We start from the raw sequence: 13,523 nt of genomic DNA on the forward strand, positions 1-13,523 counted from the left end.
GGCCTGGGTGCTCCTGGCTGGGAACTGTTTTCATTTGTTCTCTCCACCCAGTAAGCACACTGTAAGGGCCTGCTGGTTCTTAATGGCTGCAGAGAAGAGCCTCTGGGTCTCCCAGCTTTGGTGCTGGAGGCGTTTCCTCTGAGCCTCGCTCTTCCTTTTGCTCTGTGATTTGTGCACTTGCAGTCCCACCCTTATGCTTCAAACACTTTCCTAGACTTTCTTTCTTGTGACTGCTCTGGGTCTTTGCTGCTACACATGGGCCTTCTCCAGTTGTGCTGAGCTGGAGCTACTCTCCAGCTGGGGTGCACAGGCTCAGCAGGGGTGGCGCAGGGGCTTAGTTGTTCCTCAGCATGTGGGATCTTCCCGGGCCAGGGATTGAAGCCATGACCCCTGCATTGGCAGGCAGATTCTTTACCACTGAGCCACCAGGAAAGCTCTTTCCTAGACTTCTAATACACCCCACCTTGCCGCCTCATTCCATGACTCCTGGAAGTTCCATTCTCTCCCAGCTGCTGCTGCTAAGTCGCTTCAGTCGTGTCGGACTCTGCGCGATCTCATAGACGGCAGCCCACCAGGCTCCCCCGTCCCTGGGATTCTCCAGGCAAGAACACTGGAGTGGGTTGCCATTTCCTTCTCCAGGGCGTGAAAGTGAAAAGTGAAAGTGAAGTCGCTCAGTCATGTCCGACTCTTCGCGACCCCATGGACTGCAGCCTACCAGGCTCCTCCGTCCATGGGATTTTCCAGGCAAGAGTACTGGAGTGGGGTGCCAGTGCCTTCTCCGTTCTCTCCCAGAGTTCTTCCCAAATATTCACAAGAAAAGTGCCAGCATGAAAAGTGCACACCAGCTCTAGCTTTTGCACTGTTCTCTTGCTTGAGTAGCTCATGATCAGGCTGCACAGGTTACCTGTGTTTCTGTCACCGACAGCATGGTCCATTTATTAATTCTGGTTTGTTCTCGACGTTATCACTCGTATTACATTTAGACTTCCACCTGGCAAGGATCCCTCTTAAGCTGACTTACAAAGGACTTAGTATGGGACCAGGTATTACTGGGTGTTTCATGTCATTTCTAAACCACCCAGAAAATATTCCCAAAACACTGGCTCTAAGAGTTACAAGTCATAACATATCTGTCAATCAAATATATTCTTAGTGATTATTTCCCCCCCTGTTCTCGAAAAAGTCCTCCTGTTATTCTAAAAATAATCTGGTTTGATTTTACTCTCCTATTGATCCCTGTTCACCTCCTGCTAAAACAGAACACTTGCCAACAGTGAAGTTTACAATGGGAGCTGGCTCACCCCCAAGCAACTGGAATGAAAGCTAATGGATTAGTTATGGGAAATGGATTTATTGCTCTTTTATAATTTTCATCCACTTCAAAGTGAATCCAATGAATCGTTTAGCAATGTAATTAAACAAACTCATAATAAATTCAGGGTAAACACTGTAAGTTGGAAACTAAGAGGTAATAAAAATAGAAGCAAGATATTTCAATGCAAAAATCCTCATTACAGGAAAGTGAGTTTCAAAGGACTGTGGGCCTGAGAAGCATCTGAGGGGCTTGGTAAAAATGCCGGTCCCTAGGCTCCACTCTACTCCACTCCATAGCTCTGATCTCCACAAGGAGATCAAACCAGTCCATCCTAAAGGAAATCAACCCTGAATATTCACTAGAAGGACTGATGCTGAAATTGAAGTTCCAATACTCTGGCCACCTTATGCAAAGAGCTGACTCACTGGAAAAGACGCAGACGCTGGGAAAGATTGAGGGCAGCAGGAGAAGGGGGCGGCAGAGGAAGAGATGGTTAGATAGCATCACTGACTCAACAGACATGAATTTGGGCAAACTTTGGGAGATGGTAAAGGACAGAGGAGCCTGGCATGCTGCAGTCCATGGGGTCACAAAGAGTCAGACGCAACTTAGTGACTGAAGAACAACAAGTTCCACACTCAGAGGTTTTTATTCTGGAGATCTGCAACACAGCCAAGGAACTTTTGGTTTCAATAAACGCCCTTATGGTTCTCATACAGTTGGTCTTGGGGACCACACTTTGAAAATCACTAATCCTAAGGAATTCATTGGAAGGACTGATGCTGAAGCTGAAGCTCCAGTATTTGGCCACCTGATGTGAAGAACTGACTCATTGGAAAAGACCCTGATGCTGGGAAAGATTGAAGGCAGGAGGAGAAGGGGGCAACAGAGGATGAGATGGTTGGACGGCATCCCTGACTCGATGGACATGAGTTTGAACAAGCTCTGGGAGTTGGTGATGGACAGGGAAGCCTGGCATGCTGCAGTCCGTAGGTTCTCAAAGAGTTGGACATGACTGAGCAACTGAACTGAACTGAAGACTATAACTCAAATGACAATGAGGTCTCATAGGACATTATTTTGAAAAGTGGGAAAGCTTAAAGAAAATATAACCTATACCATAATCAAGGGGAAAAAATCCAGTGAAATGAGGCATAAAATTTGAAATTAATATGCAAGGCAGATTTAAACTGAAATACATATCCCCACAGAGAGTTTGGTAAGAACAAATCACTGAGAAGCTATGGTTATGCCATAAATAGGCCTGTGAGCCTGAATCTGCTCAGATGATGACTCTGGTTAGAAACTTCGGAATTGGAGGAGTCTCAATGCATAAAAATGACATTCTATAACACTGATATAGGCTTTTAAATTACAAATTTATGATAATTAGAAAACTGAAACTAAAGAGAATTCATTATTATGCAAAAATTCTAACTTTAGTCTTCCATGCCTGCCAAATCTTAAAATGTCTAAATATACTACGTTTATAGCATAAATGACTATCATACATTCTATATCATGAAATCACTATATTGTAAACACACTATATCCTAAGATAGTAGATTCAGAAATTTTAGATCTGTTAGGCGTAAAAGATGACTGGAATAAGAATTTTTTATAAGCACAAACTCTACAGGCTCAGAACATTTTATTTCTCATAAATTTGTGATTTAAAATCTCTATCAGCTAGATTGTCATTATCTTAAAAATCTCATGCTAGAGAACTACTGTGGGCCTAACAACATAAAAATAATGGAAATATCCTTTTATTATGTGTGTTTAGAAGAGAAGGTGATTGTATAATAATTACATGAGGTCTGATAATACTTTCCTGCCTTGATACTAACAGAATGTAACTTTGCTGGAAAGAAGGTATTTAGTACACAGGAAACAATGAGAAATATAGATAAAAACACCAAATTCCATTTCCCCAAAATCCCAATTTTCTGTGCCTCCTCTGTCTGCACAATTATCTCTTGGTTTTATGTTGCTGTCACAAACACTGTCTAATCTACATGAGGAAAATTTCCTTTAAATCTCATGTCTGATTGTCCCTTTAGATTGTCTCTTAGAAAGAAAGGTAGGAGAAGGGATAAATGGGAAATAAAGAGAGGAAAAAAAAAAAAAGAATTCCATTAACAGCAAAAAACTACCTGTTGATATATACAGCCTTTCCTACAACAGTACTGTGATTTATCCTTGAACATTTAATATATTTTCAAAGTGCTTTGTGACTATAAATCACCCAAGTATGAAATAGTAATTTATTAATTAGGTGACTATAAAGAACTTAAATAAAGCACACAAAATGCTAAAATATATTTCAGCACATCTGCTTTTAATAACTCCATAAAAAGGTTCTCAGAACATATTCATCATCTTAAAGTTTTTACTGGACCTCTCTGGATAAAGGTGTGTTTTTACCTACTTATCACACCTGTAGCTTTCCCTGGTTTCAATCCCAATTTATTGAACTACTTCATTATCAAAGTTTCTTGTTAGCGATGACACCAAACCAAATTCTTCTAAAAAATGTGGTAAAGATGTTTTCATTGTACAAATAATTCCAGGCTCTCTACTATCTAAGGAAAAATTCACTATTTTGAGGTATTACCTAGCATTAAACCATTTCAAACTGCTTACTACTAATTACTTTTTCTTTGCATGTCGGGTATTTGGAGGTCTCAACACATTCAAAGGCACTAGAAAGATTTGTTTCTCTTTTAATAGTAAACTGTTGACAACTTCGATGGGAATGATGTTTTTATTAATAAACTGGTCTTAAATTTTGTCTCCAAATAGAATCAGTTGCTCTGGAAAATTAAACTAGATTCTATGGACAAAAAAAAAATGAACTGCTTGAAAAAATTAACTAGTTATTTGAAATTATAAAGTATATCTACCTTTTACCATTTATCCATAGTAAAAAGCAACAGCTACAGAAAAGGGTTAAAGAAAAAATTAGTTGTTCTCAACCCCTTACCCTGCAGGGACATTTCTCTGGGGGGTATTTACTATTAATAACATTCATGCTCTTCCCAAATATCCACATACCTATATACATGCGTAACTCTGTCTTGCTGCAAAGTACTGCACCGCACGTTGGAGTCTTAGTTCCCTGAACCCTCCTCACCCCCTGCAGCAGAAGCGTGGCGTCTTAGCTACTGGACTGCCAGGGAAGTCCCTATGCATAATTCTGTTTAAACAAATATGATTTATTTCTTTAAGGTCTCACTAATGAGAGCTAAAACTATATTCTATCTCATTCTATTTAATAGCTACCTAGTATTTCAAGGTATGGCTGTTTCATTATCGATTTAATCATTTCCTTATACATGGATATTTAAGTTGAAACAGTTCTCTGCTATGCCAGTGGTATTACAATGAACTTTCCTACATGTACATACGCACATACTCCTGTCTAACGCATACACTGATAACACTTCTACAAGTAAAATTAGGGGTCAAAGAATAAGTACCTTTTAAACTCTAATAAATATTGACAAAAAGTGTCTTCTTAAAGGGTTATATTTCTCCCAATTAAGTACAAAATTGCCAGTGCAGGGAATTATTAAAATTTTAAAATCTTCGCTCTGGAAAATTAAACTAGGTTTTATTGATAAAAAATGAACTGCTTGAAAAAATTAACTAGTTATTTGAAAGTATAAAGAATATCTATCTTTTACCGTTTATCCATAGCAAAAAGCAACAGCTATAGAAAAGGGTTAAAAAAAAAAATTCCTCATTCTCAACTCCCTACGCTACAGTGCCATTTTCACTGAATAGGTGAAAAAATGTCTCATTTTAATTAGCATTTAATTACTACTAAGATTTAGCACCCTGTCTAATACTTATTAGTTACCTGTTTTAAACTTTCTGTGTTGCTCCTGTAGTTGTTTTGTCCTTTAGGAAATGTGAAATGTGCATTTCTTAATTTGCCTTTAGGGGCTAAGGAAAGAAGCTATCATCAGATAGTAAAATTCAATCTGACTTGTTATTAAATGACTGTTACTTCTAGCTTGACTGCTTGCCTTTCATACTTTGGTTAGGCATAATATAACATTAATAATTAAGTTTGGAACTTTAAAATGATTGTCAACGGGGGCACCACTTGATTAAATCATATCTCACATCTGTGTACAGGCAAGGGACTAGGTCAAAAGTCATGTCATTTTATTCCCAGGTTGTAATAATTCATAAAGGGTGATGATGGGTATCTGAGCCAGACAAACCTGCCAAAAATAAAACTTGAGATCTCAATCTGTCTTTCAAAATACTGTACCCACACCAGCCACGTGGGTATGAGGTACTAATTCAGATCAGCCCACGGTTTGAAAATCTCCCTCCCATTTCTATACAAAATAATCCAAAAGAACTTACTTCGAATCTGTTTTTTAATTTCCTTAGCAGGATCCAACCAGTTCTGAAAAAGAAGCGAGAGTCTGAATATGAATCAGAGAAGAACAGAAATGATTTCGTGTTGAGTGGGTAGAGACATGTGCTAAGTGCATTTGGGAGGGAGCAGCGAATGGCTGTTGGAAGGGGCCCCAGCTGGGTCCTGCCCCTAGTATGTCCAGCTGCCTTCACTCGTCCCGAGAGGGCCCAGGCTCTTGTCTCTTGAGAAGATGAGTGTATGTGCAGGATTTAGGCTGGACAAAATTCTTTTACAAGTGCCTTCAGGGATTCAAGCTAGCATAGAAACAGAGTAGAAAAGATGGCGGATTCTATGTTCAAACAAATGAGGAGAAAAAACTGAAGATACAGCCATCCCCCAGTCACTGCAGAGGATTGGTCCCAGGACCCCAGATGACACTGAAATCTGGGGATGCTCAAGTCCCTGATATGAAACAGCACAGTATCTGTATACGACCTATGCAATCCCCTCACATACTTGAAGTCATCTCTAGATTATTTCTAACACCTAATACAATGGAAATGCAATAGAAAGAGCTGCTGGTACACCAGCAAATTAAAATTCTGTTTTTGGAACATTCTGGAATTTTCTAAAAAAATATTTTTGATCTTCTGTTGGTTGAATCTGCAGATATAGAACCTGAGAACACATAGAGTTGGCTACGTGTAACGTGACCCCACTGATGTCCGAGCTGGTCAGCTTCCCATGTAGTGACTTCTGTGATTATAGATTTTAAAGCACCTTCTTAAATGCATTCCTAACAAACAAACACTTGTTTGAGACTTTATGATTTTCTTCATCAGAACACATAGGCATTTAATGATGAAGTTAAGACATCATCCAGTGAATCCAGTCAAGATTAAGTATGATTCACAGAATGACAACCAAACAAGTAACATTTATGAACACAATCATGGTGGCTCGGTTTCCAGCATTAAGGAGACAATTTCTTCTTCCTCATTTTTCAGGTGGTTGAGAGGCTAAATGAGGAAAAGGCCTAAAGAGGCTGCACCAGCTGTGAGAGTCTACAGAGGCAGACTGGATACCTAAGACAAGACCCACCTCATATTGTGATGTAGCCAGAATATGAAAGCATAATAAGATGAATTAACAATAAGACAGCATCCAGTGAACATGCTTTCTGTGTATCAATGTATTTGATTCTCAGCGGCTCAAATCCACTGAAATATTATCATACCCTCCCCAAAGCACTATATAAAATGCTCTTCTGGAAGCATAAAGAACTCAAGCATGAAGAGCAGAAACACTGACTTCCTGTTTCCAAAAGACTCAAGATGGAAGGAAGTTGTCGATAATTTCCTTCATGAAGAAATAAGGTGATAAACAGCATTTAGGGCCTCAGACAGTAAATGTGAGGTGTAGGGGTGTGAGGGGCGGGTGGAGAAGATGATCTACCGATTCAGTTTCAGTTCCCTTTCTTGCAGTGAAGGGCAGCTGAAGCCAGAAGATTCTCTATTGCTTTGAACCACTCACCTTCTGGTTTTCAGCATCTCGATATGTAAGCCCAAAATAGTCTTTTTCTAGCAAATTCAGATGTTCACAGACTTTATCAAACAGCACTTGGCCTCTGGAGCGTTTCTATGAAGAACAAAACAGAAAAACAAGTTACCAAAAAAGTTCTTCAACTGCTACCATTAAAACGGGTACACTTTAAAATGTTGCTTGTTGTAACTGTTCAGTAAATGATGAGTGGGTGTGATCAATTCAGTGGGGTGCCACTGCAGGAGATGCAAGAGATGTGGCTTCGATTCCTGGGTTGGGAAGATCACCTGGAGTAGTAAAATGGCAACCCACTCCAGTTTTCTTGCCTGGAAAAAAGGCAATCATCTGGGGAAAAAAATCCATCAGCTTAATTTATGGTGATACACAGTATCTATTATGTTTTCATGTAAGACTTCAAAGCTCTTTCAACTTGGCCTTGGAATCTGAGATGGATTAACCATCAGCAATTAAGCTAAACTACTTTTTCTTTGTATAGCAGCAACATTTCACATCTTGTACATTAAGCATATTTGTCTTTAAGATTTAATGCAGTAAGAGAAAAATAAGAAAATTGATAAACAATGCGCATGCCAAAAGAGAAAGTATTCAGAAGATCTGTAAGTGGTATGTATTACTGTGCAACCGCAAATATATTGGAAATTACTCAGCCCCCTCAAGCATGACTATTTAGGAGAAAAGATAAATTTAGGATAGAAAAGTGAAGCCTGGTTTATAGCTAGCTAAATAATCAATGTTGTATTTGAATAAAGTTTAATAATGTATGAAAATAAATTACATGTTAGCAAAACTGCTTAACACTCAACGGATATGAGTAAATGGTATGACAACAAAATGCCGCCTGCTAGTTTAAATTTTATATTTGTAAATAATGGCATGTTACTTCTGAAAAATTCTTAGTAAATTATAAAGTTTTCACACACACAAAAACACAAACTGGTTCTTCTGATGCTTCCATTGGTAAGATCTCCAGTTTAAGAGATAAGAACAGAGAGGCTCAGAAGACTTAGATGAGAGAGGCAGTCTCGCTGCTGCCTATGTCAGTGGCTTTAACAGATAAACCTAATTCTGAATCTTCCTTATGTCCCCTCCATCTGTGCAGACCTCTCTCCCTCTGTAAAATGGGTTTGATGCCATCTGCTTCTTTGCAGCGTTGTTCATTCACTCGGTCATGTCTGACTCTTTGCAACCCCATGGACTGCAGCACGCCAGGCTCCCTTGTCCTTTACTATCTCCCAGAACAAAAGCATTCAAACTTGGTCCAATGATTACACACATCGAGCATCCCACAAACATCAGCTGTTATCAGCCTCAGTGACTGACAAGTGGCAGAATATGTAATGTAGGACTCAGTTTGCCTTTTTGTTGTAGGACAACAAACACGGCTCCTTGTGGGGCTGATAAACATCCTTAGTACTAAAACAGTGCTAGTGGTAAAGAACCAGCCTGCCAGTGCAGGAGACATAAGAGATGCAGGTTTGATCCCTGGGTCAGGAAGATTCCCCTGGAGAGGGCATGGCAACCCACTCCAGTATTCTTGCTAGGAGAACCCATGGACAGAGGAGCCTGGCGGGCTACAGTCCACAGGGTTGCAAAGAGTTAGACAGGATAGAAGCAACTCACCACACACACAACATTAAAATATCCTGCTCTGGGACTTTCCTGATGGTCCAGTGGTCAAGAACCCCCACTCCCAACTGTAAAGGACCTGGGTTCAATCCCTGGTCAGGGAACTAGATCCCATATGTTAAAACTAAGATCTAGTGTAGCCAAAATAAATAAACAATTAAAAAAATACCCTGCTCTTTTTTATTGCTTTAAGCAATACACAATATACACAACACACACACACACACACAAATAAACACCAGTGTCTGGCCACGTACTTTCTCAATGAGCAAAAACAAACGCAATTAAATAAATAAACCTTCCTCTACAGAAACTTCTACTTTCTTTGACCCAGCGGACCTCAGCCAGGCCCTCAGTGGAAGAATTATTCTCATCATGCTGCAGGCAGCCTTGGACATCATTTTAATGATCTGTCTTCTTCCTTTTGTTTAACAGGTGGAAAGGCTAGCTCAGGCAGAGACCACTGTGCTAGCTGGTTCTTACTTTTCTGGCTCCTCACCATTTGATTTCTATTAATGACCCATGTGAGAGTTGGACCAAAAAGAAGGCTGAGCACCGAAGAATTGATGCTTTCAAACTGTGCTACTGGAAAAGACTCTTGAGAATCCCTTGGATAGCAAGGAAATCAACCCTAAATATTCACTGGAAGGACTGAAGCTGAAGCTCCAATACTTTGGCCACCTAATGCAAACAGCTCATTCATTGGAAACAACCCTGATGCTGGGAACGATTGAGGGCAAAAGGGGAAGGGGGGGTGATAGCGGATGAGATAGCTCAATGGCATCACTGACTCAATGGACATGAATTTGACCAAACTCTAGGAGATAGTGAAGGACAAGGAAGACTGGTGTGCTGTAATTCATGGGGTGAAAAAATGGGGTCACATGACTTAGCAACTGAACAACAGTGACTCACAGCTTTCTCTTGAATAGACTATTTTTCTTAAACATATTTGAACACTATTTATGTCTATACACACACAAACATACATATACTTTTTAGTTTTCCACTATTTTACACCTTTAATACAGTATTAAAATTCATTCATTCAATTAAATTTGTTTTATTTATTATTATTATTTTTATTTTTATTTTTACTTTATTTTACTTTACAATACTGTATTGGTTTTGCCATACATTGCCATGAATCCGCCACGGGTGTACATGAGTTCCCAATCCTGAACCCCCATCCCACCTCCCACCCCATATCATCTCTCTGGATCATCCCCGTGCACAATTAAATTTAATCACACACAAAATTCTTTTCAGGCTTCCTTTTCCACAAATTTCTATATTCATATTAGTTTGTCCTTTCTTTTTTTTTCCACATAGAAATAACCAGCTTCAGGGCAAAATAACTTTCTTTTGCTTTCACTAATAAACAGTTTTTAAGACAATAACATAGTGGTCCATTCTTAACCCTGAGGGGTTTGGGGTAATTTGTTTCTCTCTGTTTTGGCTCTAAGAACCAAGATGGTTTGTTTAGAATCTACTATAATGTCGTTGTTGTTCAGTTGCTAAGTCAAGTCTGACTCTTTGCAACCCCATGGACTGCAGCATGCCAGGCTTCCCTGTCCTTTACCATCTCCCAGAGTTTGCACAAACTCACGTGCATTGAGTTGGTGATGCCATCCATCCATCCTGTCCTCTGTCAATTTCTTCTCCTGCTTTCAATCTTTCCCAGCATCAGGGTCTTTTCCAATGAATCGACTCTTCACATCAGGTGGCCAAAGCACTGGAGCTTCAGCATCAGTTCCTTTTGTGAATATTCAGGGTTGATTTCTTTTGGGGTTGACTGGTTTGATCTCTCTTACTATAGATGGTTGGGCTTCCCTTGTGGCTTAGCTGGTAAAGAATCCGCCTGCAATGCGGAACACCCGGGTTTGATCCCTGGGTTGGAAAGATCCCCTGAAGAAGGGAAAGGCTATCCACTCCAGTATTCTGGCCTGGAGAATTCCATGGACTGCATATAGCCCTTGGAGTTGCAAAGAGTTGGACACAACTGAGTGACGTTCACTTTCATTACAGATGGTTATATGTAAACAATCAAATTCCTATCTACTAAATCTCACCATAGCCGCCAGCCAGTTGGATGACACCAGAAAGGCCTCTCATGTTATGTGGGCCTTCTCCTGCTCATCCTTGATTGAGAATGAAAGACTCCATAAGGAGCCAGGTGATCACAGACTCGAGGCTATGGGGCCCCTGTGCTCATGGCCAACATCACTATGATCACAGCTCGCTGCCCCAGAGCCCAGACATGGCTTCTGCACACGTAAAGGGAAAGACCCTGGCAACGGCTGGAGTTGAGACAGGACACAAAACAGGATTATTTTCCAGCCCCACACAGGATCCCCTCTGTAATCACTCTCACCTCCCCTAAACTGATTCTTTTTACGCAGATGATTTTTTTCTAGCATATTATTCAAGTTTTTCAAGTCAATTATTTCTCCATGTTTGACATCATGTGCATCTTTAGTAACAATATCTAAAATATGACTAAAGCTCAACAGTCACCCGGAACGTTTAGAGAATTTGTGTTAAATATTTGGTTCCCAGAGAAAGGATGTTCATGAAGTGATCAAATCTAGGCACCTAATTTTCATGGGGTGTGTTTATATATTGCCATAATGAGTCAAGAATTCAGTAGATTAAAAAAAGTTTTTTTGGACAGAGTTATTCTAAAATCAATGGATAATTTACTTAACTGGAGACACAACACTTTTAAATCTCATTTGCTGTTTCCTGGGAGTTGATAAGTCATGTCTCTGACACAAATGCATTCACAGTTCATGTAACCCTTCACTATTAACATATGAACATCACAAAATGCTGAGTTTGCTTTGCAGTTACAAACCAATGGGCTTCCCAGATGGCCCAGTGGGTAAAGAATCTCCCTGCCAATGCAGGAGACACAGGTTCAGTCCCTGGGTTGGGAAGATCCCCTGGAGAAGGAAATGGCAACTCACTCCAGCATTCTTGCTTGAGAAAGCCCATGGACAGAGGAGCCTGGTGGGCTACATTCCTTGGGGTTGCAAAAGAGTTGAACACGACTTAGTGATTAAACAACAACAAACCAAAAAGGGCCCTCTCTTGACCCTTTTTTCCTCTTAAAATTGGATTTCTAATAGAGAAGATGAGGATACAGCCATCACCGCCACTCAAATACAGCAGATGAAACAAGTCTTTCTGCAACATTAATGAAACTTCTTGAAGTCAAAGTTACTCCAAGATTTTTATGTCTGTAAAACACTGGTTCTCAAGGCATCGCTTATCAATCAGCATCACCTGGGAAGTTTATATTAAAATGTTTATTTTCACTTTCACTTGTCTGCTTAGAGGAACAAGTTTTAAAAATTAACTTCAAAATGTTTCAGGACTGGGGAATTTCAAACAGTTCCAAAAGTAGAGACAACAGTATCATGAAACCCTGTGTACTTATCGCCCAGTTTTAACAAATGCCTTTTGAAGATCGCAACCTTGGTTCATCTGAGTTTTGCTCCCCTCATCCTACCCCCCAGTTATTTGTAAGCATCTAAGCAAATAATTTTGTCTCTATTTATCTTAGCATGTAACTCTGCTCTTTCAAAAAATATAATTTCAATGCCTTCATCACATCTAAACAAAATTAGCAATCAGTCCATACTATCACCAAATATGTAGTCAGGACTTTAATTTCTCCAATTGTTTCAAAGATTTTCATTTTCTTTGATAAGCTCATACACTGCAATAGGCTGTCATATCTCCGTAGTCTCTCTGAATCTGCAAGCTTTCCATTTATCCTGGTTTTCCTGTTGAAATTAACTTGTTTTGGAAATCAGGTCATTTGCCTGCAGAGGTCCATCAGTCTAGACTTGCTGCTTGCATCTTCATGGTGTAATTTAACATATTCCTCTGTCTTTTGTATCTCCTGTAAACTGACAGTAAAATCTAGAAGCTTGACAAGAATTCTTATTTGACTGTTTTCTATAAAAGATGCTGTGAAATTTCATCAGGAGGCATACAGTGACTCCTGCGTTTTTTGTAATATTTTGTTGTTGTATAGTTGCTAAGTCATGTCCAACTCCTTTGCGACCCCAAGGACTATAGCCCGCCAGGCTCCTCCGTCCATGGGATTTCCCAGGCAAGAATACTGGAATGGGTTGCCATTTCCTTCTCCAGAGGATCTTCCTGATCCAGGGATTGAATCCATGTTTCCTGGATTGGCAGGTGGATTCTTTACCACTAAGCCATCTCGGAAGCACAGTCACTAATGAATGTTGCCCTAGACCCATCGATTTGAGATGGCAAGATGGGAATATTCTAGTCCTCATCATTGCTCCCCCAATGATCAGCTGGAGCATGTCTACAAAGAGAGTCTCTTTGTCAAAATTATATATCCAGTGACAGTTTGATGAAGCCAGGATCAACACTCGCACCTTCTCCTCTGTTCAATTTCAAGACAAGCTGGCTCCCTAGCATCATCTAAAAGTCACCAGTCAGAATTTTTGTCTTATGTTATCACTATGAACTCACGGGGGTAAATCAGGCTTGATGTGTTTCAGTCCATTACGGGTGTTGCCCTTAGTGAAGCTCTAAATGTCCCTAAATGCTCTGCCTGGCCTTTTGCTGTCAACTCTCATCCTTCACAACACTTCTTTA

At 39.9% G+C, this 13,523-nt stretch overlaps 1 protein-coding gene across 50 annotated transcripts in view; it reads right to left on the minus strand.

Moving 5' to 3' along the window:
* The window catches only part of EPB41L3 (erythrocyte membrane protein band 4.1 like 3), a 227,614-nt gene that overhangs the window by 50,302 nt on the left and 163,789 nt on the right, over nt 1-13,523 (minus strand). For all 50 annotated transcript variants that reach the window (XM_069568419.1, XM_069568420.1, XM_069568384.1 and 47 more), the window contains exons 4-5: nt 7,227-7,331; nt 5,699-5,741 (exon numbers count right to left, since the gene is read on the minus strand). In XM_069568419.1, the coding sequence (XP_069424520.1) occupies nt 5,699-5,741; nt 7,227-7,331 (148 nt within the window). The remainder of the gene's footprint in view (nt 1-5,698; nt 5,742-7,226; nt 7,332-13,523) is intronic.

The sequence above is a fragment of the Ovis canadensis genome, chromosome 23 (genome assembly GCF_042477335.2).
Source record: "Ovis canadensis isolate MfBH-ARS-UI-01 breed Bighorn chromosome 23, ARS-UI_OviCan_v2, whole genome shotgun sequence".
NCBI classification, from domain to species: Eukaryota; Metazoa; Chordata; class Mammalia; order Artiodactyla; family Bovidae; genus Ovis; species Ovis canadensis.